Below are 27,531 nucleotides of genomic sequence, written 5' to 3'. Positions count from 1 at the left end.
GACAGAAAATTAGCTGCAAATTAAGTAGGATTCAGTAGGATAAAAATTGAATGTAAAGGTTAGCATGAAGTTTGGAACTTAAAACAAATTAGCTAGTACATATAGGGGCAATAATATAAATGAATGTCAGAAATGTGGAAAAGATACAAACTGTGAGATTAGACAAAGTAAAAGCAATTAGGAAAAATAAAAAGGCAATAAGAGGCTTTCAATATGCATATTAGTTGTAAGACAAGAAATGATGCAGGCAAGCTTGGGGCAAAAAACACGAGCAGATATACAACATTCTACAATTGTACAAGGTGAAGGAATGCAAAAGTGAGCTACTCTTGCAGAGACCCGGCATAGACACAACAGGTCAAATGGTAATCATTCTAGGATTCCAAATAAAGCAGGTAGTGTAAGTTTTCTCATAGTAAATACTTATTAGGATGACAGAATCATTAGAACATTTTACAACAACTACACACTACTATTCATAAGAAATGGTACAAATGAGTCGCCCAGCCAATAGGTAAACCTATCCAATGAACTCTTATGGTTTACATTTGTGGATCCTTAGAATGGAAGGATCAGGGAGGAAACAGGGTAAGAAATCATGCAGGCCAGATATAACTTTTCAAAATTCTGTGGCATGACAGATCATATTAAGGGCCTGAAGAGTGTCAAATGAAATCTCTTCAAAATGAGACAATTATAGCTATGTTACTGGTCAGTTGCTGGTAAAATACTAGTGTCTATAGTATAGAAAATAACAAAGTGTATGTAGGCAACAAATTGGAGAAATGCTTAGCCTAAAATGCATCCTGAACTCTGAACAGCTCCATTTATGCAGGTGTAAAGTGCAGGAAATGTACTTGAGCAAAATGTGACAAATAATTACATAAAACAGTCCTGCAAAGAGAGTATTATCTTTAATAAAATATTTTGCCTAGAACCAAAACAAATACCAAACCGTTTGTCAGTTCTTAGCCATTGAAGGAATAGGAACTCATTGTAACCAAAACAAAAAATTGCATCATCATGCCGTTATTACTTGGCCTGCCATTTTATAAAATCAAAGCCTCGAAAGGTCTACCACAGTGATTTAGTCTTGGAAATACCATACATAACTTGTACACACAATAGGAATGATGTTGTGAAGTCCATGGCCACATTGTCATCATTACAATATTTGTTTAAAAGATATCAACAGTTAAAAAGAAAAAAAAACAGCAAACCAATTAAAATTTTCATATTGTGTTTGGAAATCCCTCAACTGTCACCTTCACTAAGCGGAGTATTTAGTCCTAGAAATAATGCTGGTGACATAATTGAATTAAGAAAGACATTTACAAGAAAATGGTATCTATACAATAGTATTTTCTAGGTTTGAAATACCTATGAAAAAAATGCTTTCTTGATACCATATAAAGCTTCAACCGGGTATTTGTAGACAATCCCAAAGTCATCTCTTCCAGGTGAAGAGACCCATCAAGTTGTAGATTTCAGCTCCCAACCACTATCTGAGACCACAGCTTTCAGGAGTTTTTCATTAAAAAAAATGGCTGAGAGCAATACTAACCATTCCTGCTCTCCCAAGTATTAATGGAAGCACCATCTTTAGAAGGATACAAAGTAATCAGAATTTGTGCAAGACTTCAAGAGCATGGCAAAGAATAAACTCAACTTTTCTGAGATAGAGTCAAAATAGTGCAGAGGGAATGAAAGCAATAGTAAGAATGTCCAGTTGAAATGCATACGCCCAGATAAATGCTCCAGAGCAAAGTTCAAATCTCACAATGGCATCTTAGGGAATTTAAATTCAAATTAGTTAATGAACTTGGAATAAAAACTAGCCTTGTTACTGGTGAACCAGAAACTGCTGGAATGTCATAAAAACACAACTGGTTCAGCTGTGTCCTTCAGGGAAGAAAATCTGTTTCCCTAACCAGTCTGGTTACGTGAGATATCAATATAGTTAACTCTCGAGTACCCTCTGAAAGAGCAAGTCATCCAGTTGTATCAAACTGCTACAGAAAAGTCAAAGAACAACAAAACTGGACTGACTATCTGATGTCGATCTCAATATCAAACACAACAAAAACACACCAAGCCCAGTTGACCTTGTGAGTCGTCCTCTGTACCAACTTCGTTAAAAAAAATTGGTGCAGCTATCACACAACTTGACACAGCAATGCGCACCAAATCGTATCTCACAACCAATGTTCCAAGTACCTCCATCACCAGTGTACCTAATCAGTCAAGTTCATAACGTGATTCATTTACACTTGTTGGAAGCAGCAACATTCATATGCGGGGACCATTTCCTGCAAAAAGTCATACTTTCAAGCTTTGCACTCCTTTTGACTAACCCAGGAGCACAGATAACCTGTAGTTCCCTGCGCTTTCTCCATTGCAATGCCTCAGCCAGAATTAACCTGCCAAATGAACAGCACCCTTTTCTCTTGTAAGAACATGTGATATTTGGAATTCTTGTATTTGCCCTGGGGAGTGCAAGACAAAAAGCTTCAGCAACACGCCTCCTTTCTGCAATACAGAAAAAAAACTGTGGGCTATGGGAATGGGCGTGACAGTGGGATTAACAGAGTGGGATTAGCAGAGTTGCTCTGGAAGGGAGTTTGTACAGACACGGCAGCCTCATTCTGAGCTGCAGCCATTCAATTATTCAAACCAGTTATATTTTGGCCTTGGTTTAAAGTCATTTTTCATAGAATATTAATATCATGACAGGAGCTTTTAGCTCAACAAATTTCAATACTTATGTAAATTGTAAAAGTCCATCAAGATGAGAGACAGGATAAAGACCTTAAGGCCAATTTGCATTGTACCATACCACAAATTTTGATACTGAAACTGTAATATCAGCAAGGCTCAATACAATTAATTAACACTTCTTCAAAGCCATGGAGTCTCACCTATTTGATTTATAACCTTGTCAATAAATAGCACACAAACATCATGTCAATATATACAGAGTAAGGAAGATTTTTATTTATATCACCACAAAGGTAACTGAAAACCTTTAAGTGAACATGTGGCACCGAATGCAATGACAATGGATTTACTTTTACTCTTTTAATCAAAATTATCATTGGTAAATAGGAGCTAATATTTAAATTTGGCTAACAGATTGGCATGCATATAAAAATAGATTGACCCATGAACTTCTCTTGGATATATTATTAAAAAATGCAAAATTAGTCTTTTATAATCCCTAAATTTTTTAAAAATAAATTTTCTTTACTGTACAAATGTGATTGCAGCAAAATAAGTCTAGTGGATATAGGTATTTATCTAGCCTATTACTTTCAGTTAGGTGAAAATGACACAAATGTCATTGTGTTGCACCACCTTGTTCATCAGAACACAAGTCACATGGATTCCCTTCAGCAATGCTCAGTTTCATGCTGCATTCTTTTAATAACTAATCTACCTATAGAAAGTTCTGACAAATATCTCACTCTCAAGGATTTTTTAAGCTCTTTCGGGACAAGCTATCAGGTATCTGGCAGCACAAACAGACTATTGTTGGTAGAAGAATAGCTTCCTGCATATCCTCAACTTGGATCTTAGCAGGAGAAGTAGTTCAACTCTTACTTTGGATACCTTTCTCTCTAATTCAACTCAGTGAAACTCTATACACAGCAGGAAGGTTATACATTTTTTTGAAGTTTTGATTAAGAGTTTCAATGCGCAAAAAAAAGTACTCATGATCATTAGGAATTGAGATTAGATTAGATAAAACAATGCTCAAAACTACACTGCATTTCAGATGATAATACTTTTTTTTAAATATAGGTACTGTACATTCTACTAACTTTCTGGAGAAAAACAAGTTAACTAGATGATGCAGAGATTTTTCAACTCTTAGGGTATGCATGAAGAAGAAAGGTTTCTTTAAGGGGCTTATTTTCATTACTATTTTTGCGCAGTATTAGACACTGTTCACATCTACATTCATTTGGTATATTTCTTATGTCTGTACATTGAATAAATAAAATGGACCACAAACTCAATTGGACTGCTCATTCTTATTTGATCAGATTTTGTGGAGAGTGGTGAATAAACAGCACTAGTCTGTTGTTCAACTTGAACGTATCTACACATTTTCCTCAGATTTGGGCACAGTAAGTTGCAATTAGCCAAACAGATATTGTCTTCTACAAGAGAACTGGGATTTTTGTGAACAGGGCACTCAACTATGCACCTCCTTAACAAGCAAAATTACAAAACTGCTAGAGAGCACCTGAGCCAGGAAGTTTATATTGGAATAGTGAATTTAAAATTCAGTTATCTATGAAAATTGAAATAAGTAACGGGAAAGACAGAATGGATGGAGGGGAAGTGGCACAGTGAACAGGGAGAGAGAGTAGGAGGCATACACACATATACAGAGAAAAAGGTTTAAAAAGTTTAGTATCACGAACAATAATTAAAAGGTGAAGGAATGATGGTTCAAACTTGCCAAAATTGCATTCCAGTGCCACAGAGAAGGTTTGGTAGTAATTAAAACACAAGACCGTAACATATAGGTCCTGAATTAGGCCATTTGGCCCATCGAGTTTTCTTTGGTCATGCTTGATATGATTCTCAACTCCATTCTCCTGCCTTCTCCCCATAACCCTTGATCCCCTTACTAATCAAGAACCTATCTCTGTCTTAAATACACTGACTTGGCCTCTACAGCCTTCAGCAGCAATGAGTCTCACAAATTCATAACACTCTTCTTGAAGAAATTCCTGTTCATCTCATTTGTAAAGAGGCTGTGCCCCTGGGTGCTAGTCTCTTCTGCTAGTGGAAACATCTTCTCCATGTCCACTTTATCCACGTCTCTTAGTATTGTGCAAGATTCAATCAGATCCCCTCTCATACTCTAAACTCCAACGAGTACAGACCGAGATTCCTTAACTGCTCCTCATGTGACAAGCTCTTCATCTCTGGCATCATTCTTATAAACTTCCTCTGGACCCGTTCTAAGGCCAGTACATTCTTCCTTAGATACGGGACCCAAAACTGCTCACAATATTCTAAATGCAGTCTGATCAGAGCCTTATACAGTTTAAGCAGTATATCCCCACACTTGTATTCTACCCCTCTCAAGATGAATGTTAAAATGTTTGCCTTCCTAACTGCCAATTGAACCTGTATGTTAACCTTAAGAGATTCTTTAACTAGGACTCCCAAGTCCCTTTATGCTTCAGATTTCCGAAGCCTTTCCTATTTAAAAAAAAGGAAGCCTCTGTTCTTCCCACCAAAGTGCATAACCTCATACTTTCCCGCAATGTATTTGATCTGCCATTTCGTTGCTCATTCTCCTAAGCCTGCAGCCTCTCTGCATCCTTGACAGAACGTATGCCTCTACCTATCTTTGTGATATCATGCAATTAATCACGTACTGTCAATGGAAGGGATGAGAACTAACTTTTTTGACGTTTTTAGCCTGCATCAACATAACCAGGACAGAAATTTTATGTTATTCAATTTCTTTAAATAGGTAACCAGGCAGTGATATTCCACTTTCAGAGTGTATGGAAGAACTGTGTATCTGAAAGCAATTACAAGTGTTTCATGTTTGACTGTGCATGTGCTACCACTGGAAATTTTTTCAGTTTACAAATAACAGCATGGACTCACTATCATTTTTTATAACAAAATATGCCCTATTAAAATCTAAGTTTTCTTCTTTCTTTTTCAAGAAATCCAATCTTGTCCTAGAGACACAAATTAGGTGTTGAGAATTTAATTTTTCATGGTGACTACATATCAAAGGTACTCCATTGGTGTAAGGTACATTGAGAAATCGGATTCTTCAAAAAGAACTGTGCAAGTCTTCCTCTTTTAAAAGAATGTTAAACTATTATACCAGCTTTGCAATCAATACAAGACTGAAATGAAAAATAAAATTGCTATACCAGAGCATTGCTCAAATGTAAAAACAAGGTTAAAGGCAATATGGACACACTACTGATTTCATAAGTGAATACTTGCAAAGACTTTGGCTATTTTCTCCTATAAATTTCCATAATTGCTTCAACTGTACCTGAATTACCTATCCACTTGGGTTCTACTTTCTCTTTGTTATTTTTTTCTATGCTATTGGTGGTGTCCTGTATCAGACATTATAATCTACCCATCACAACAACAAAACACATTATTCCAGACATTTGACAATACCGCTCAAGACACCTATGGAAGACTAAAGGTTGACATTTCCTTTAACTTTTTTTAAAAAAACTTTTCCAGTAAATTCGCTATATTCATTTCAGATGCCATGAAACTGTAAACTTGCAACATAGACGTTTCAATTATCTACCCGAGTGGTGTTCACCACCTCAGGTCATCTTAAAATTGATGTCATATTTCCTCATGAATTAAATAACTGGGTATTCAAAGAATATCCTCAATAAAGTAAAGTACATTTAATTCAGATTGACATGGAAAAACAAAGATTAAAAGCAACAGCCAAACACTGCTGAAGACAAGTTAAATCCAGTTTAGCCTTGACTAATGCTACAAACATAAAGAAGCAAACAGAATAGTCTCATGAAATGTAACCCATGTTATAAACTCCAAAAGGCAGGGTCCAAGGAAACACTTGCATTTATGTAGCAAAACACCTGTAAGCGTTTGACATAATGAATTACCTTTGGAGGGCAAACAAATAGAACAACTATTCATAAGAAATAGGAGCAGGAATAAGCTGATTGGCCCTTCCAGCCTGCTCTGACATTCAATAAGATTATGACTGCTCTGATTGTGGTCTTATCTTCCCTTTTCTGTCAGTCCCCAGAAAAATCCTCAATTCCCCTGTTAATCAAAAATTTGTCTAACTCAGCCTTTAATATATTCAATGACATAGTGTCCACTGCTGTCTCTGAAAGAAAATTTTAGACATTAACAATACTATGATGAGAAATTACTCATCAAATATGTCTCAACCAGAGGCCATTTAATTTAAATCGTGTCTCTCTCATTCCTCGAAACTCAAGTGAGAATTGGTCCAAACTCCGATAAGAATAGGCCCCAACCTCCTCAGCCTTTCCTCAAGGCAACCCCTTCATCCAAGGAATCAGCCTAGTGAACCTTCTTTGAACTGCTTTCAATGCAAGTGTATCCTTGCTTAAGTAAACGGTGTCCAAAACTGTAACCCGTCCTCAAGATCTCACAAATGGTCTATACAATTGTAGCAAGAACCCACTTTTGTACTCCATCTCCCTGGCAGTACAGTAACATTAGCAGCAGTAATATTCCATAAGCAACGTAAATCACTAGTCAGAAGTTTCTTTTTATATATAGTATTTAAATTATACTGGTTTGAGGGAGGAAATGATATTACCCTACAAAGCCGCGAGATTTTAAATAACTATCTAATCATGTAGAAAAGACTCTAACATTTCCGTCAAAGGTGCAGAGTTCAGTGTATAATAATATACAATTATATCCTGCATGTGTGCCATACAAGATAAGTAAATTATTTTTGCAAGACTTTTCATATTCCTAAACAAGAAATGCAGCATCATTCAGTTTCTACCATTATGCATCAAGATAAAAATATAACAACAGATGAAGTAAATTGAGGCAGCTCATGATCCGAAAGAAAGGACACGCTTTGGAAAATTTGAAACTTTCTTCCTTGCTGCAAATTAGTCAAGCAATAAATAACTTTCCAACATACACGAATATCCCTTGTACATAGAATCCAAGATTGTAAATTTGCACTTCACTGAAATGACCTACCTGACTCACAGACAATTGATCCAGGTTTCAACTCCAGCATCATAATGATCATAGAAATATCAGTGGAATACAGAATCTGGGTCCGGTGAGGAAGAGTCACAGTCCAGAGTTCTGGAGTAGGGTGCAGTATGTACACCCACCCACCTTTGCTACATGTAACCTTTGACCCATATTTTTTCCCAATTAGGTCAGTAGAATGCTTGATAGCCCCATATTTTGTCTGTGTTGAACCACCTTGCTGAACTTTGATCGCAAACATCGAGTCATGGCCTAGGAAGACGATGGCAGTGTCGCCATTCTGAATAATATCTCTATACTCCACAAAACTCATTTCTGAGAATGGAATGCAACGATGGACACAATCTGGAAAAAGCAACAACAAAATAGATAAGAATATCAGGCTGGCAATTTTATATTTATACATTCAATTTTTTTGCTCTTATTATTCCACTACAGTAGGACATTTAGAAATTCACAGCTAAAGGTTCCATACAAATGTAGTAGAATAGGCACTCTTTACTACAGCACAGCCTGAACAGACTTTAGAGGAAAAGAACACCACCAAATAGGGGTAGAATGTTGTCAGGAGCAAGCAATGGCCCAAGTAGCACCCTGGGACCAACAACTATAGGCCTCTCGTACAGACACTGGACAGCAGTACTCCTGCTCCACTCTTGAAGGCTTCACTACAAGACATTATGCAAAAACAGTAGAATGTTAAATTTAAAAAATATACAAGAGCGTATTAAGTTATTTCATTTGTCAATGCCTAAATTTAGCTATTTAAACTACAGTTTTCAATTTAGAGGCTGTGGCTTTAATATTTTAATTTTTCTCTGCTAAGGAAGGTGCTCTGGAACTTGAATTCATTTTACCATTTATATGAAGCATTAATTTCCCCCCAGGAATAAAGTCTAAGCAGAAAAAAACATAAGAACTGCGGGGACTGGAAATCAGAAACAAAAATGGAAATTGTTGGAAAAACTCAGCAGGTCTGGTAGCATTCGTGGAGAGAAAGCAGAGTTAAATGTTTCAGGTCCAGTGACACCTTCTTTAGAATTGATGGTAGCTAGGAAAAGGGTGGTATATATGTTGAAGACTGAGGTTTTTTTGGGGGGGGCGTATAAACGTTAGGTGGAGATATAGCCCAGAGAGAGAAAACAACAGTTAGACAAAGGAATTGGTAAAAGGCAGCCTGGGAGAATCAAAAGATGCTAATGGGGACCATTAGTATTTGACAGTGGGTTATTCGTGGTAGCATTGCACGTAATGACAAGGGCTACTGTGTGGATGTTGGGTAAGGGCATGGGAGAAGGTGCTCAGGCCCTAAAATTATTGAGCTTGATATGGAGTCCCGAGACTGAAGGGTCCCCAGGCGTAAAAGGATTTGCTGTTCTTCCAGCTTGTGCTGCGCCTTGTGACTACTTCAACACACCATCATGTTCCCTGAGCAATATCTGTGTCTCATGCTTGTTGCAGTGCTCCAGTGAAGTTCAGCGCAAGCTGGAAGAACAACACCTCATTTTCCGCTTGGGGACACTGCAGCCTTCAGGACTCAAATCAAGTTCAATAATTTTAGGCCCTGAGCATGTTCTCTCATGTCCTTATCACAAACCCTAACACCAGGCCTTGTCACCACACACACAAACCTACCACAAACAACACACTGTCAGACAGTAAAAGTCCCCATTAGCAACTACTGATTCTCCTCAGCTAACTTTTACTCACTCCTTTGTCTGCCCAACTGTTATTCTCTCTCTCTCCCTCTTTTTCTGGGTTCCATCTCTACCTATCATTAACTCTCCTCCCTCCCCCCATCACATCTTCAGCATATATACCAACCACGTCCCAGCTACAATCAGTTCTGAAGAGGGGTCACTGGACCCGAAATGTTGACTCTGCTTTCTATTCATGGATACTACCAGACCTGCTGAGTGTTTTTTCAAAGCAATTTCTGTTTTAGCTTCATTTCATTTAAAGTTGTGATTTTCAGGAACACAACCACAATTTTAAGTGAGGACTACTGGTATGAAAGAGGGGTTTAAAAAAAATCAAAAGACAAAATGTCGAAATGATAACTTTAAATGTCCAGTGTAGCATTTATTACAAATATATTTGGAAATAGCAAAACACAGCGTCAAAGAAAAACATTGATCCATTTAGCCATGATATTGGTAAACTGGTATCCAGAGACAAGGAAAGATTGTTAATTATCTAAGTCACACTATCTTTATTTAGAAAGGAGGAGGACAGTTTATCATGTTAGAATTTCAGGACTGGTAATGGAAAATTCCCTCAAATAGAGTGTAATAATACAGAAGTGCTCCGGAAATAGGTGTTCTACCTGTTCTAGACAACTTGCACAAATGAAGCGTAAAAGAAGAATAGGATTGATGCTCTGATATTTTAGCAAGTTTACCAAATTTGGAATAGATTCTTGAAAATAGGACTATCAGTAAACACACTGAAAGAAAGATAGTTGACATAGAATCCCTACAGTGTGGAAACAGACCCTTCGGCCCAACAAGTCCACACCAACCCTTGGAGAATCCCACCCAGACCCATTCCCTTATAACCTATCTAAACTACACATCCCTGAACACTACGGGTAATTTAGCACGGACAATCCACCTAGCCTGCACATCTTTGGACTATGGGAGGAAACCGGAGTACCCGGAGGAAACCCACGCAGACACAGGGAGAATGTGCAAACTCCACACAGACAGTCGCCCGAGGGTAGAATCGAATCCAGGTCCCTGGTGCTGTGAGGCAGCAGTGCTAACCACTGAGGTACCGTGCCACCTCAAATTATTCAATTTAAATTAATAAGAATTAGATTCAAATGCCTAATTCTGTGGATTTAACTCTATGACTCGATAAAATAAAAATGCGAATGCTTAGTTTTCAGAATTCTTCCAAAAACTTCTACGTCAATGATTAATTTTTTTAAAAAATAAAATCTTTCATAGGATGTGAGCCTCACTGGCTTGGGCAAAATTTCTTAACCCTCGAGAAAGGGGTAGTGAGCTGGTTTACAATAATTAAAGGCATACAGTGTAGCAATGATTAAATTGTCATCCCAACAGTGTTACAGTTTTACAACAAGTTATCGAGATCAGTCAGAGGTTTTCTAAACTGAGGTAATGTCTGTTTCCTGTGTTCTACACACCAGAGTGCAGTTCAGAGAATTTTATGATCTCTATTTTGCCTTTCAGTAACATACTAGCACATTATTTCTGCTGTCTATATATTTCCAGTATTAGATTAGGAAGGCCATATTTCCCAGGGAGTTGCAATATTTGCAGCAAGATCTGCCACATAGAAAAAGTTTGAGAGGCAGTGGGTACACAGGTTAAGAAACAATTGTTTGTGTTTTTGGACAGAGAAGGGATAGAGCAATTTAGTTAAGGCACTGGATAGATTTGACCCATGACCAAATGACAGGTCCTTTTGGGTCCATAAAATTAATGGTTCTTGTGATGAAAAGAGCTCACTGGATGAAATTGTTGGGATAAAGAATAGGCATCATCGGTTTAGTATAGTATAGTAGATGGGGAAACCTATGTCTATTATCCAAGGCTCAGACAGCTTAAGGATGAAAGCAAATGGACAACAGCTGCAACGATGCTATTCTCCTGCACCATTGACACCCAGAATGAATTGGACACTAATAAGAATGGATTATTAGGAAACCTCATTGCGTAAGCAGAAAAATGAAACATATTTGTAATAGGATAAATTGGTTTTAATTTGGATAGAAGTTTTTGAAAGTAAATATTTGCAAATATATTTATTAAGTGATCCAAAAATGAAAGTGGTTAATTAGCTGTGTAACTAAACATCAAATAAATACAGTATATCTCAAAAATAAGTTGGAGACAGATTTAACCATAGGATTAGCATACAAAACATTGTATGACAAAATATTGTATTCATTGTCATAAAAATTCCATATGGTTCACCAATATCCTTTAGGGAATATTACAACATTGTATGAAAATATTCTAGCTCATGTTTTTCAAAACTTTCTATGTAGCAGCTGTTTCAAATATTTCGTCAACCAATACTGATGCATTCATTCCCTAAACTCATGAATTCACTTCAGGCAGACTGAAGGAACTTGGCATAATGACTCATTCAAAAATGGTCAGCTCAAGCAATGCATCACTCCTTCAGTACTATTTTACAATATCAGCCCACATTATGTGCTCAAGTCTCTGGAATGGGCTTGGGTCCATAACCTTCTATGGTGAGGAGAGAAAACGTTACAACTGAGATCCATATTGCCCACTCAACAAATATGCCACAACTTGAGCTTAAATTTACAGCAATTGACATTCCAGATAAGTACACACAGAATGTTGCTTTGTCACAAGTAATGTAATTCCCCCACCAAGCTTTGACTTATTTCTTCGACTCATACCCGAGCACAAAACAAACAGTGCTTGACCTACAGAAGTGAATAAAATTAGTACTTAACAGGTCCAAGCTTCAGGGAGAGCAAAGGAGACAGATATGTGACTCAGTTGGTAGGTTTCTTTAATATAATTTGTACAATCATTTATGGAATCTGTGCATTGTGTAACTGGCCATAATGTCTGCCCTCATAATAGTAGTTACCCTTCAAAAAGTTTTTCATAGCTTGCAAAGGCACAATAAAGGTGTTGCATAATGCATGTACCTTCTAATGTATCAAAAAGGCTTTTTAAAAAAAAAACACAAATCTATTTAAAATCAGTGGGCTTCAAAATGGTTTCAAAAACCTAATTGTGAATCTATAAATGATTCACAAGTGATTAATAAAAAAGCATTCTGGCACTAAGAATACTGATAACTACTTCTAGAAATATCAATAAGTCACATAAGGGCTGATAGTAGATGTATGCCGGTAGTCTCTGGAGCAGAAGCATGTCAGAACAAAGCAGCCAAGACATCGACAAGTTGACAACACTCTAGTTTCACTGAAGCGTTTTCACTTGAAGCTGATGTCCTGCCCTCTCATTACTGTCTCATTGATCATTTGAAACATAGATCAAAGAATTAGGGAGCCAAGCTTAGCTTAACATACAGGCAGCTAGCAACAAATAGTGATTCTATCCTACATTTTGAATTCATGTTCTAAATGTGGGTTAGCTAATGTAATGCAAGTGACCTCAGAAGGTGATTCTTATCCTCTCTCTGAAATGGTCTCGGAAGCCAATTAGTTCAAGGGCAATTAGAAATGAGCAAACAATGCTGGGTCAACTAGAAGGATGAATGAATAAAGAAAAAGTATTTTGTGGAACCGCAATCCCAAAAGAATCAGAAAATTCATTCCTGTAATTGTTCAGAGGTCAGGGTGATTTACATAAAAGAGCGACATTAATTTTTTCTTAAAATATAAAGAGCTAAAATATCAAACTGCATAATTGAATCTGCATTACTGTCCATCAGAAAAATGAGGGAAAACATTTGTGAAATACCAATGTGGCAATTCTGAATTTAAAAAAAGGTTAAAGTCACTAGCTGATACACTGAACAATGCTGCTAAACTTAATTCTTGGATATCCTTGACCTTTTTAGGGTTGTTTCTAATTAACTTGCTGTTCTCCCTTGCTGGGGTACAGCTCCCGAGATCCAAGGCACCTCCAAAGCTTTGCCCATGACAGTCTTAAAAATAAATTTCATTTTGGCAGGCTTTTCAATTACTTAAGGATTGGGAGGTGGAGGAGGAAGAATAAAGAGCAGAATCATCACAACCGAGCTCACTCCTATCCTTAGCCAACATTGACACAATCATGCTTCCAGTAAGAGGTCATGGATAGCAATCACAAGAAATTACTGGCTTTCATTCACAAATCTAGAACTCAATAAAACAAACCTAATAACACCATCTTTCCTCCCTCTGAGATAAAAAAAACTCAGGACAGATTAGAATACGAATTTATGACCTACATAATTTGTACAACTCGACCACTCACTGTACAAACTGGAAAAACAGATGCACATTCTGGCAAAATCCCACACATCAAAAGGATAAAAGCAAAATATGGCGGATGCTGGAAATCTGAAATTAAAACAGTGCTGGAGAAACTTAACAGGTCTGGCAGCATGTATGGAGAAAGAAACAGAGTTGCTGTTTGGAATTTGATAATACTCTTCTTCAGACACAAACTGCGAAGTGACTCCAAAGATGCTGTCAGGTTGAGTTTTCTTAGCACTACCTATTTAATTTTATATTATAAAATAATTCCTCTACTTAGATGAGAACAGTGGATTTTTCAGATTGATGGGACTTCTAAAAAAATTTAATTTTCCACTGAAATCATTCCAGACAGATTCAAATGGACAACATGAGAAAAGAAAAAAAAAACGTGCAAGTTAGTCTCTTATTTTTCAGATAGGCATTCATTTTGTTCAAATATAAAAGATGATATTTTGTAAAGATTTATCACAGACACTTTTACCATAATGTTTTGGTGAACATGTTAATAAATATTCTACTTCATTTTTGGCTGGATTGGAAATCAGACCTGACTGAAGTGCTTTAATCAGCTTGAGAAATTCTATTCCAAGCATTACGTGTACTGGACTCACTAACACGTTAGCAGATAGACAGTGATGTAATTGCTGAATTACGCCAGTTTTGATCCTGCAAATTAAAGATTTTCCCAACCATCATATCTGCTGTCTCAACTCATGAGATTTCCAGGAGCATATGATTTATCAGTATTCTATAATGCCCTGCAGCACTAAATGAAGCATGACGAATTGTTGGGATTTATGGTTCAGCAAATTTTGCACCATGATAGATTTTAACTTAAAACTTTATATTTAAGGTAGGATGCTGAGCTATGTCAGTAGCTTTTTCTTCCCCCCTTAGGCAATGCAGCAACACTCAAGCACATCTTCAGACAAGACTTATTTTTCAACAATTGGCTATGAAAAATTTCCAAACAACAAATATATTACAGTAAACTACTTAAAACAATTGCACTTGATAAATTATAAATAGCCCATTCTCTAGTTTTCCAAATTGTTCATCTAAATTCAACGTATTGCCACCTCATTGAGACCTCCAAGTTAATCATCAATTAGCAAGGTTTGATATCAAAGCTGGCATGGCAAAAGCAGTATTCGTGTACGCACTATCAATAGATATTTTTGATACACCTTGCATAATACCAGCAGCGATATTAAATGGGCCATTTGGTTTATATATATTGAAATATAGGCTTCAGATGAATTCTCAGCATCTATTATACAATATTTACCTTCTGTTGAATGCTAGGTATTATATAACTAATTTGATGTTTTCCTGAACACGTTCAAAATTGAAAAGCTACAAGACCAAATAATAGTCTGAGATCATCTTATCGAACACTGCTTCAAATTACAAACTGAACCATAACACACACACAGGGAAGCTAATGCCAAGTTGATAAATAAGTGCCTCTACGCAAAACTGACTGATTTTATGTTGATTGTACTAAAATACAATCCGATATCACCAAGCATTTTTATAAAACTGATTCTAAATACTGCAAATGTAGATTCTGAAAACACTTCTTATAATAATAATGTGCCAAGAAGGTAATTCCAAGTGCATACAGAACTGCTGCAGAGACATCTGATATCAATGTTAAATAAACATATAGCAATTTATCTCTCAGTACAATTGACTAGCTGTAGAAAATGCACTCAAAAGAAAAACATTTGCTGCTTGTAAAAATTTGTCAATGTTGCAAGGTTAACTGAACTGAGTACTTGTTAACTACAATAATTGGGTTAAACCGTATGTGATGCTACCTATTTTCAAACTCTAATTCCTCAGTGTGTTTTGTTGCTGAGAACAGTTCCATCAGTCTTTCAGCATGAAAGAAAATATCTCGTTGGGATCAATATTCCACATGCCTATTGCACAGTATATGTTTGCACGTTGCAGGGATTTGTCTAGAGGCTAGCTGTGTATACTACCTTCTTATACACAGAGAACGTAATCAGAAATACATTCATTTGTAGTTGCACAACATGTGCAGAATACAAAAAGGAAATGTTCCTTACACCCGTTTAAAAATTCAACTTCATTGTTTCAAAATGAAATCCTGTTTTGATCATTTTAAAGTTACATCTGTGATACATTAGACCATCTCGAAGTTACCCCTCATATTTTTCAAAAGTCCCACCTTTAATACAGCTGTGCGTCAATAAAACTGATTATTTATTATCTTTCATCTCAAGGAACTTTAACATGTCTAGACTGAGCTGAAAGTCACACAAACCTTATCAAGAATAAATGTTATTTGGTGGATGTGGGTACAATTACAATATTTAAAAGACATTTAGATAGATGCATGAATAGGAAAGGTTTGGAGGGATATGGGCCAGGAACAGGCAGGTGGGACTAGTTTAGTTTGGGATTACATTCAGCATGGACTGGTTGGACTGAAGGGGCTGTTTCCATGCTGTATGACTCCAAGGTTCATTAGACAAATATTTCTACTCACTTTGAGTGCTAGAACAATAAGCAATAAAATGTGAATTTGTTTGTCTTCATTTAATAACATATTGCTAATAGCTCTCTTAATTAGAGAGCAATCCAGATAGTGGTCCGTGACCATTCTGTCCAATAAAACTCCAATTTTAAATGCCTGAAACTAATAAAGCAATTGTTTATTTATTGCTGATCAATATTTTTGATAATTTCATATAAATAGACCTGTACAACATTAATTGAATGCAAGTGAAGTAACTTGAACACTGGAAACTGGTAGGAAGCTGGGTATTCTCTGGTGAGTAACTTGCTTCCTATCTTCCTAGAGTCTCTCCAAGGCGTACAAGGCACAGGTAAGGAATGTGACACAAAACTTGTCACGTGCCTGAATGGCTGCAGCAGCTGGAGTACAAAAAAAAGCAGTCCACTTGATCATTACCCCATCCAATCACTTAAAACACTCACTCCTCCACCATTGGCATACTCCAGTTGCACAATATCTTATCCACTGGTCATATTGCAGCAACCTACCAATGCTTCCTCAACAGCACTTTTTAAATTGGCAACCTCCAACACCTCGAAGGTAAAACCCAGCAGGTACAAGGGACCACCATAACCTCAAAGTCACACACTACCCTGACTTGAGCACCTAATCTCATTATATCATTATCATGGTGTCAAAATTCTGGAACTTCCCACCCAACAATATTGTGGGAGCAACTTCACTACATATACTGCAACAAATCAACAAGATCCACCACTATCTCAAGAGTAACTAGGAATTGTCAATAATATTCCTGTCCTAAGACCTACAGTTTTAGAAATCACTTGCTACACAAAAACAACTGATCTAGCTAGAAAAGGCATACAAAGTAAAGCTGCTCTCAGTAGCTGATGGTACAAGGACTGGAACAGGTCACAGATTTAAGATTTCATACAAAAGAAATGGAAGGGGATGTGAGGAAGAATTTTTTTAAAAACACAATGAATGGGAATGAATTGAAACTTGTTGAAAGGGTTTAGACATAGAGACAATAGTTTCAAAAGCAAACTAGATGGGCACTTAAGGGAAATAAACTTGCAGGTGTCCAAGTTTAGAGTCCAAATGTAGTTGACCCAAATTGTTTGACTGAAGACTGAAATGAACTTGATGGCCAAAGGCCTACTTTTACAGCATAATGATTCTGGCAGCACTGACCCTAATAAAGACATTGTATTCCAAACATTTGTTTTAGTTGTTCATGGGATGTGGTCATTACTGGCTATGTCAGCATTTATTGCTTATCCCAGATTGCCCTGGAGATAGTGGTGGTGGACAGCCTCTAGAACCACTACATTCTTTGGGGTGTAGGTACACTTATAGTGTTGTTAGGAAGGGTGTTCCAGGGTTCTCACCCAGTGATAGCGAAGGAATTACAATATAGTTCCAAGTCAGAATGGTACGTGGTTTGCAGAGGAACACACTGGCGTTGGTGTTTTACATGCAGCTGACACCCTTGTCCATGTATGTAGTAGAGATTGTGAATTTGTAAGGTGCTGTCTGAGGAGCTTCGGTGAGTTACTGCAGTGCATCTTGTAGATGTACCATTGCTGCCACTGTGTGTCAATGAGAAAGAGAGTAAATGCCACAGATATTGTCCAATTCTTTCTGCATTTGAATAAAGACTGCTTCAATATCTGAAGCATTGTGAATGGCATTAAAAATTGTGCAATCATTGGTGAACGTCCTCCGAGGGTCACTGAGCCTAGGAAACTAACCTGAAGAACTTTGGCAGGATGTCCTTGGGCTGAGATGACTGACCCCCAGCAACTACAGTCTCCTTCCTTTGTCCTTTATCCAGTGGAGGGACTCCCCACTGCAGCCCCCCACCCCAGTGACTCCAGTATTGCAAGGGTTCCTTGATGCCATACATGGTCAGATGTTGTCTTAATGTCAAGGACAGTTCCTCTCACTTCACCTCAAGTTCACTTCTTTTGTCCATATCTAGACCAAGGCCAGAAAAGAGTCAGAATATCAGTGTTTCTTGCAAAACCTAAATTGAACATGAGAAATCAGGTCATTCTTTTGCAAGTGCCACTTGGTAACATTATTGACAACCTAATCCAGCATTCCACTGATGATTGAGAGTAGATTGATGGGGTGATAAATGATCGGGTTGATTTGTCCTGCTTTTTGTTCACAAGGCAAACCTGGACATTTTCCATATTGTTGGGAGGTTGTTAGTTTTGCAAACGTTCTGGACAGCTTGGCTAGGAACATGGCTAATTCTGGATTACACGTCTTCAATACTATTGCCAGAATGTTGGTAGGGCCCATAGCCTTTGAAATATCTAGTGTCCTCAGCCATTTCTTGTTATCACGTGGAGCGAATCTAATTGATTGAAGACTGGTATCTGTGGTGGGGGCCTCAGAAGATCAAGATGGATCATGCACTCATTACTTCTGGCTAAAGATAAATGCGATTGCTTTCAGCCTTGTCTTTTGCATTGATGTATTTGGCTCCCCCATTGTTGAATGCAGCCTCTTCCTCTTGACAGTTGCTAAATTGTTTAATTCTGTTAGATGGCCAAAGCACCCAATTTTAAATTTATTGGACATAATGAAATACAGTAACAGAAACACTTCTATTTCATATGTGAACCTTTATGTATTGTTCAATGATGCAAGTCAACACAATACACCCCTTAATATTGCCACTAGCATTACAGCTTAGAAATACACAGATAACCTTTCGTTAGTTCCAACTCTCACTAAATATGCAAATAGGGTTACTAAAATTTACAATGTTAAACATGCTGCAGCCACTGGTATCTGAGCTTAAGAGTATCATTACTTAAGTGTATCGTTACTGAAGTGATTGTGGTGTAAAAATCATTGGGGACTGGATCATACATCCCCTGAATTTGTAAACTATTCACCTCCAAGATCAAATCTGACTCACAACTGAACAGTTAAACATCCCCACACTGTTTGGCAAGGTTCTTAGGCGAACTGAGCTTAAACAGTTTCTCAAAACAAACTACCTTAATTTGCCACCTAATTACTAAAGAAAATGACTTCCCTACTCAAAGAAAGCACAAGGATGCTTTGTGGTTTAGAATCCAAAGTAGAGGCAACATTATTCTGCTTTTGGCCGTGTGATACATCTGACTAGGCACTTCCTGACACCAAGCCAAAGAATTCTATTCTACAGCACTTCTTTGAAAAGCACATAAATTTGCAAGATCAGATCAAATTCAGAGTTTACCATAAGTTCTAAACTGATGGACAGTCTGCTTCAAATGTAACTAAAATTAAGTGGCTTCCCACATGTCTGCTGCCTTGACTTCTACCACCTGTAGAAGTCATAGGCCAGGGATAGGCCACATTTTATTTAACAGAGATCCTATTCGGCTGCATGCTGAGAATTTAACATGTACAACAAAATGTCATATTTTTGTCAATATATTTACTCATTTTAACTAAAGCCTGCTATTATAGGAGGGCTTTAAACAAAATAAAAACTCAGCAAAGATGCATTTATTTGTTTGGCAAAGTTGACAATAGAACTATTAATAAGTGAAAAACGTAGACAACAAACCATTTACAGACATTTTTGTGATTGTTTATTGTGACACAGGAATCAGGTATTTGGTTCCAACATCGTTGACCGTAGCTTTAATTGGTCCTCCAGGTGAATATCTATCATCTGAGATCTCAAAGGACGTTTTAACTTGAGTCACATATGAAAGTATTGTTTCACAACAGTAGGTTGTGCCAAAACAAGACAGCATTTGCTGAGGGCATTGACATAGACATAGACATGGGTATTCAATGGCATTTTTCCATATTTCAATGGGATTCTTCTTAACGTCAAAGAGACTTCAGAATATTATCTTCTGAGAGCTCAATCAATTCCATCTGTAAGTCATCAGGTGCTTTGGAGACATCAACCAGGCATGGTTGAAAAGCTAGTTTCAGTGTGAGACCATGTTTCTCAAAATCTGCGAACCTTTCATTGTATTCTTCAATCAGGGAGTCTAGAACAGCTGTGCATTCTTTCACGTCACACTTCCTTTACGATTTACTTGTATTCTCTTCATTAATTACCTTTGCCACTCAGGAAAGTGTTCAGCTGAAAGTTCTGGTCAGGTAGGGAGAGTATTGAGAAAGGTCAGCTTTTTTCAAAACGCCTGGATTTTTAGTCACATATCATATATAGATTTAGTTTTATCTTGCAAAAAAATTCAGATCATTTTGCTTTGACATTTCATCACACAAAAATGCAGCATTTCTGCAGAAATCCCTTTTTGACAATTCACACGGTTCATTTAGTTCCTCAAAAGATCTTGTGATTTGTTTTTGCAAATGTAAAAGTTTTACAAGTATTTGTCCTTGTGACAACCAGCGCACTTTAGAATGATATGGCAGATCCACACTGAATGTTTCATCATCAAGCTGAATTATGTGAAATTGGTGACGCTGGATGCATTTGCTCGAATGTAGTTTACAATACCTATAACTTTATTTCGTGTGACACCTAAAACAGTAGATTTGGCATAGAGATTCTGTTGATGCAAAAGACAATGAAAGGAAATCAAAGTATCTGGATCTGGCAATTCTTTTTGTAGTAACGCAATAAATCCTTCATGTTTTCCTCTCTTGGAAGGTGCACCTTCTGTGCATACACTTCCTAAATTACATAAATTCAGTTTCGCTTCACGGCATTTTTCTTTGAAGACAGTGAAGATGTCAATTGCACGTGTCCTCACCGTAAGGGTACCCAAAGCCAATAACTCCTCATGGCAATGAAAATCCACAGTAATAACACAAATAAAAAATAACACCTGCACTGAGTCAGTAATGTCAGTGGATTTATCCACGGCAATCGAATAATAAATGTCCTCGCTTTGGCATTTTGGCATATGAAGTTGTTCTGTTGTATGGAGGGCTAATACATGTTGCTGATCAGTTATGGTCCTTCTTGAAAGAGGCAGTTGTTTTTACTTATTAAGCTTATCTGAATCTAAACATCCTACGACTTCAACAATGCATTATTTTATGATTTCCGCATTGCTAAATGACTTACCTCTTCTTCCAAGTATATATACTAATTTATAAGTTGCTTCAATGAAGTCAGGCCCTTGTCCTGACGTCGTTTTAAATACTTGCTGCTGCTTTTGATCTTTCGTTTTCTTAAGTACAGACTTTTGGGGTTCTCCTTCCAGTTTAGCATATTTGTGGTCCTTATGAGTTGCATGATGCTGATTTGCATTGTATTTCTTTACTGTTGCAATTATGGCATCACAGAGCAAATACACCATTTAATCTTTCACAGCAACGACATAGTACTACAATTCCCATTCTTCATTGAATACCGTTCTCTCCCTTTAATGTTCTTTTAGTTTTTGACGTGACAGGGTTACCAGTAAAAAATTTTAAAGTAATACAAGGATTTAAAAAGGTGGATTTAGTATTGGTGGACAAATAGACAGAAGGCTGCAGGTTCCCCACCCCTGTCGTAGGCTGTTGCAGTGTATTTTGTAAACATGATACACCACCTTTAAAATGCTGTGGTGGCGGAGGGAGGGAATGCTTATGGTGGTGAGTGGGGTGCCTATCAAGTGGGCTTTGTCCTGAATGGCATTCAGATTCTTGAATATCATTTGAGCTATCCTCAGGCAAATGAAGAGAATTCCATCACACTTCCGATGCATCTCACAAATGTAGATGTGCAGTGGGGAGTCTGGAGGTTAACTCCTCACTGCAAAACATCCAACATCTGTTCTGATCTTGGAGCTTAAGTATTTGTATAGCCGGTTCAGTCTAGTAAATGGTAATCCCGAGGATGTTGATAATAGGAAATTTAGTAATTGTAATAGAATTGAATGTGAAGGAAAGATGGATAGATCTTCCCCTGTTAGAAATACTAACTTCCTAGTACTTGAGTGACACAAATGTTACTTATCAGCCTAAACTGGCATGGACTGCTTCAGTATGAGGAGTTGAAAATGGTACAGATTATTGTGCAATTAGGCAATATCCCCAATTCGGACACTGAAGAAGAAAAACATTGAAAATGGTCAGGCCTCGGAAACTACTCTGAGAAGCTGCCGTTTCTGAATTTCAGATCAACTGTCTCCAACAACTACAACCAATTTCCTAAATGCCAGTTATGATTCCAACCAATGGAGAATTATCCAAGACTCTCATTGATTTAACCTTTGCTAATGCTCCTTGAATCTACATCCAACATACTATCTTGATTCAGGATCAGTACTCTCACCTCACCTCTTGATTTCAACTCAATTAAACATGTTCAGATCAAGGCTGTTAATATGTCAGAATTTCGTAACGCTAGTGGAACTCAAATGGAGTACTGACAAACAGATTAAGCAGTTCTTACTATCTCTGATTGCAGAGTTAAGTGCCATTTAAAAGCACAATCAATGATGCCATTCCTGACATTGCTTTGGATTGAGTATTTACTGATGGAGTGGTAATTGGCCAGATTGGACAGGACTTGTTTTTCGAGAGAAGAAAAAATAATGTATGACTTGGAGGGCAGGTAATGCCAATGTTGTAGTTATACTGAAACATCTTGGTAAGGTGCATAGGTGATTCTGGATGACATCTTTAGTACTAACACCAGGTTGCTGTCAATGCCCATACTTTTATCCATTTTCTTTTTTATTATTTCATAAGAGTGTAGGCATCATTGACGAGATCAGGATTTGTTAGTCATATCAATATCCCTTGAACTGAGCGACTTTCTAAGCCTTCAGGTGGCAGTTAGGAATCGACCACGTTGCTGTGAGTCGAAAGCCACATGTAGGCCAGTCTGGGTAAGGATGATAGATTGTCTTCTCTAAAAAAGATTAGTATCTGTTGCTTGGGACCTCAGGAAAGACCGAGATGCACCATCCTCTTAAGACTTCTGACTAAAGATAGTTGAAATGCGTCAGCTTCATTGGCACTGATATGCTAGGTTCCAATCAGTGAGGATAGTGATTTTTGTAGAGTCTCCTCTACCGACTGGTTTAATTTTCCTCATATTTAATTAAACCTACCAGGACTGCAGAGTTTTGACTTGATCCATTGATTGTGGGATTTAAGGTTTTAGCAAAGAAATTGTGGAATATTTTGATCTGTCCATCACACTTCTGCAATTTAGCATACACGTAGGACACGCTTGATCAGAGTGTCATTATCTCATTCTAAGGACTACACGATGCTGCTGCTTATGTTCTCAGTTGGTCAATTCTCTGGCTTGGTGACAAGGTCGGTTGAGAGATATACAGTGCAATGAATTTGCAGGTCGTTCTTGAATACAATTCTACTGTTGATGGTCCAGAAGTCGCCTCATGGGTGGCCAGACTTAAGCTAAATTGAAATTCAGTATATAATACAAACCTACGACCTGGTGTTGGTAACGATACACTAGCAACACCGCCTGCTTTAACAGGGTCCTCCTATACAGAGGTACACGCATAACCTCTGAACGCCAGCAATCCTAATGAACACCTCGGCAAAACCTTGCAGGTTTTACTTTTAACGCTTGTCTTGAAGAACTTATTTGAACACACGTGACAACAGAATGCAAAAACTCACCAACCCCCACGCCACGAATAGTACCCGGGCACACACGGCGCACGCTGATGAAGTCACCCCACATGCCCTTGGGCGCGCGGTGATGACGCGCAGAGACCCACTTTGATTGACAGTTCGTGGCGTGAATGGGGTTAAAAGTAGCAGCCAATAGCAGCGCAGCCTCGCCGCGCTATATAATTCAATGGGGACGTGTGGGACGCTCGGACACCAATCAGGGTAACGTGGAGAAAGGCTGAGGAGGGAAGAGTAGGCTGAGAATTAAACCGGTTTCTTAAAATTCTCGTCATTCAGGTAAGGTTATTTAAAGAAAAAAAAAATTGAATGCTATCCTATAATTTGCATCCTTTTGTTTCAAAGCTGTTTTGCATTTAATCTGAATGCAAACTCTAGCAAAAATGCATGTGTAACTGTCTTCGAATAAATTGCAAAGTATTCGAAAACTTGAATTAAAATTATTTTGCTATGAAACGAAAGAGTCAGCTGTGGTTGCATGCTTTAGTTTAATGAAGTATTCCTCATTCCCTACCTACATCCAAATGAATTATTTTGGATGTTTGCTCCGAGCATTCTTCTGTGCATTGACTGACTAGTAAAGCAGTATTGAAGGAATTTTTAAATTAGAGTTCATGGATTGTCTTTATGTTAATGAAAGTTTCCTCGGGAGTAAAATGCTTCTAATATTGAAAACGACATTCAAATCTAATTTTGTGTATTTAAGATAAAGATTCCAGCAAGCTTGGAAAGGATCAAGAATGGCATTTGGGCTAATCCATTGGTTTTAATCTGTGACATCTGGACTTTTAACACTTAAATAGCTGCTGTACTTGAATTGTCCTCAAATGTTGCATATAATACAACGGGAAAGGGTCGCGAAGGACGAGGAATTTACGTAATTGGAAGGTTATTTGAGAATCCAATAGTGTCCTCAGCAATACGGAAGAATTATAAGACAATGTCGGAAGGGCGAAAGTATTAAACGCTCTAAATGTCAAAAATCCATCTCTTCAAATAAAAATCACGAAATCGTTTTCAGTATCCTTGATGATATCGGTAATCGAGACCTCGAAATGTAAGATGTGTCTGAAAGATGCTAGAGACTTTGCTATTATCGCCCAGAAGTTTAATTACACCATTTGCTTCAAGCACTCTGCAAATTTCGAATAACTCGTGTTCTCGAATTCACGGTTTAGAAACCAGCGTTCTTGCTGAATGGCGTGTTTTTAAAAGCCGCAAATGGGTCTCAGTCGTATTTTTAAAGAGCTGGACGGAAACTATTCAAAGTCTGGTTATTAGAAATCCGTCCTTTCAAATGCGATTTCTAAAACTCTTGTTTGCGTTCGCAGCGAAGCGGTTACTATGCCATTCAGCAACAGTCACAACCTTCTGAAGATGAAGTATTCCGCGAAAGAAGAATTCCCGGATTTGAGCCAACACAACAACCACATGGCTAAAGTTCTGACCCTGGAGATCTATAGCAAGCTGAGAGATAAGCAAACCTCCAGCGGATTTACCCTTGACGATGTCATTCAGACTGGGATTGACAACCCAGGTAAAACCGCACTGTAACGAGCCATCTGCTTTCCTCTGTACGAGAATGTTGCTTTCCAAAGGCTGTACGAAATCAATTGGAAAATGTAAACTAATCCCGACCTTGATCAGCTGTCAATATAGCCTGTCATGTCCATCACAATTAAACGGATCATTTATTAAATGGTATTTCCATTTTAAATTTAAAGTATTCTGATTTTTAGCCTCTGGGCTGCTGAGCCTTGATGGATTGGATTGGTTTGGATTATACCAAGCGCGGCAGCGACCTTCTGTAAAGGGATGGTAGATGGTGTCTGGGATGTGATCCGTCCTATTTATGTTTGATTTTCATTTCCATGTGGTTGTGACTTTCCCCCGCACCTCCCAATGACCGTGCTGAAAATCAAGAGATTATCGCCCGGAGAGTCCCTCTAATCTGAGCAAACGCAACAACCATATGGCCAAAGTGCTCTACAAGAAACTCCAAAAACAAGTCCACTCCAAGTGGCTTTACTCTGGATGATGTACAGGGATTGATAACCCCTGTAAAACCTTCCAGTCGGCTGAATGAGAGTGTCGAGTCCCTTCTCTAATCGAATTAAACAGTGTTTTAGTGGCCCGGCTGATTTTCCACCTCCCCGCGGTAAACTCCTGATTGTCAAAGGAACGTAAGACATGTCCTTGTGTATCACTAAGTGACCGTTTTGATGGTTTCTATACTATCGCACCTCACTTGAAGTAAACAGATATTTTGGAACACTTCAATTGTCAGTATTGCAATCCAATTCTAATATTGAAAGTTTTTTTGTTCCCAATCAAAAACGCTATAAGCAACATATTTCTGATGCTCAGTACTCTTTAAAAAAATATTCATTCTGCCCTCCTTGCCTTCTGGTTAAAATTCTAACTCTGGCAGATTTAATTATCAACTCCTAAAGACAATAGGAAACACTATGTATTAGTGCTTTTCTCTCTTTTTTTCCTGTACAGGTCATCCATTTATTATGACAGTAGGTTGTGTTGCTGGTGATGAAGAATCCTATGTGGTTTTTAAGGACCTCTTTGATCCAGTCATTCAGGACCGTCATGGTGGCTACAAACCTACTGATAAGCATAAAACTGATCTTAACCATAAGAATCTCAAGGTGAGGGATCTCTATATGGAATTTTTAAAAATTCACTTGTGGGATGTGGGCATTGCTGGCTGGCCAGCCAGTAATTTATTGCCAAGCCCTTATTGGTCTTGGAGGTGCTGGTGGTGAGCTGCCTTCTTGAACTGCAGGTGCCCACCTGCTGTGGGTTGACCCACAATACCATCATGGAGGGAATTCAATGGATTGTGTCTTTATTTTTACATGAAAAATAAATGAGATGTAAAACTGCTGCTGGAAGTATTTTTGACTGGCATTATACTGGTAGTACTAAAAGGCTACTTTTTTTTTGCCAGAGCATTTGCTAGCAATATTGTGAAGAACCTACTGATTTCTGTTTTGACACCACATTTTAACATCTAGAATCTCTGCCTGGAGAATTTTTATAGCTTCCTATGATGCCTTTAATGGGACTAGCAAAGCTTGACTTGTGATTTGCCTATGCCCTGGTTACCAGTTTAACAAATAATAATATTACTGAAAGGCATTTTGTTGAATCTCTTTGCATTACGCTCACAGGATACTTGCAAGAATACCAATGGAAAAACATTCATTGCATAAAATGAGATGTTCAATGCATTTATAAAAAATCAAATGAGGATTGGTTGTTTTTTTTTTGTTGCAAATTTTTAAAGGAGAACTCTCCCTGTCCCATTGTTTCACATGGAAATTAAACATTTTAAATTGCCTTCTTGAATTCATTTGATCACTTTCACCATTTTCTGTAGTCAAGTGGGACCATAGAGACCAATCAGTTCAAGGTGTTTTGTGCTGTGAGAAGAGTAATCTGATGCAGATGATTGGTCGAACTGTTGCCATGGAGAATGTACACACATTGTGCCTGTTTCAACTTAATGAACTAGCTTACAGCCATTCTGATACCATTCTTAGGGTGGCACTTTTTGACTAATTTTAAATTTAAACTAAACAAAGCCTGGCAGTTAACTGAGATAGTAGGAACTGCAGATGCTGGAGAATCTGAGATAACAAGGTGTAGAGCTGGATGAACACAGCAGGCCAAGCAGCATCAGAGGAGTAGGAAGGCTGAC

General features: G+C 37.8%; 2 protein-coding genes across 3 annotated transcripts in view; one reads left to right on the top strand and one right to left on the bottom strand.

Annotated features, from left to right (window-relative positions):
* trmt61a (tRNA methyltransferase 61A) overlaps nucleotides 1-23,910 on the bottom strand; it is a 35,902-nt gene extending 11,992 nt beyond the window's left edge. The window contains exons 1-2 of one of the 2 annotated variants that reach the window (XM_020534686.2): nucleotides 23,805-23,910; nucleotides 7,741-8,103 (exon numbers count right to left, since the gene is read on the bottom strand). In XM_020534686.2, the coding sequence (XP_020390275.2) occupies nucleotides 7,741-8,103; nucleotides 23,805-23,868 (427 nt within the window). In that variant the 5' untranslated portion in view covers nucleotides 23,869-23,910. Of the gene's footprint in view, nucleotides 1-7,740; nucleotides 8,104-17,971; nucleotides 18,033-23,804 lie in introns of those variants that run through there. The other variant, XM_048599734.1, reaches the window with a different exon arrangement.
* Nucleotides 23,911-23,979: 69 nt separating this feature from the next.
* LOC109936081 (creatine kinase B-type) overlaps nucleotides 23,980-27,531 on the top strand; it is a 17,582-nt gene continuing 14,030 nt past the window's right edge. The window contains exons 1-3 of the mRNA XM_020534698.2: nucleotides 23,980-24,095; nucleotides 25,148-25,353; nucleotides 26,322-26,476. Coding sequence (XP_020390287.1) covers nucleotides 25,161-25,353; nucleotides 26,322-26,476 — 348 coding nt within the window. The 5' untranslated portion in view covers nucleotides 23,980-24,095; nucleotides 25,148-25,160. The remainder of the gene's footprint in view (nucleotides 24,096-25,147; nucleotides 25,354-26,321; nucleotides 26,477-27,531) is intronic.

Source organism: Rhincodon typus, chromosome 8, assembly GCF_021869965.1.
Source record: "Rhincodon typus isolate 14 chromosome 8, sRhiTyp1.1, whole genome shotgun sequence".
NCBI classification, from domain to species: Eukaryota; Metazoa; Chordata; class Chondrichthyes; order Orectolobiformes; family Rhincodontidae; genus Rhincodon; species Rhincodon typus.
The sequence above is the reverse complement of the archived record's forward strand: the minus strand, read 5'-3'. Positions and strand labels throughout refer to the sequence as shown.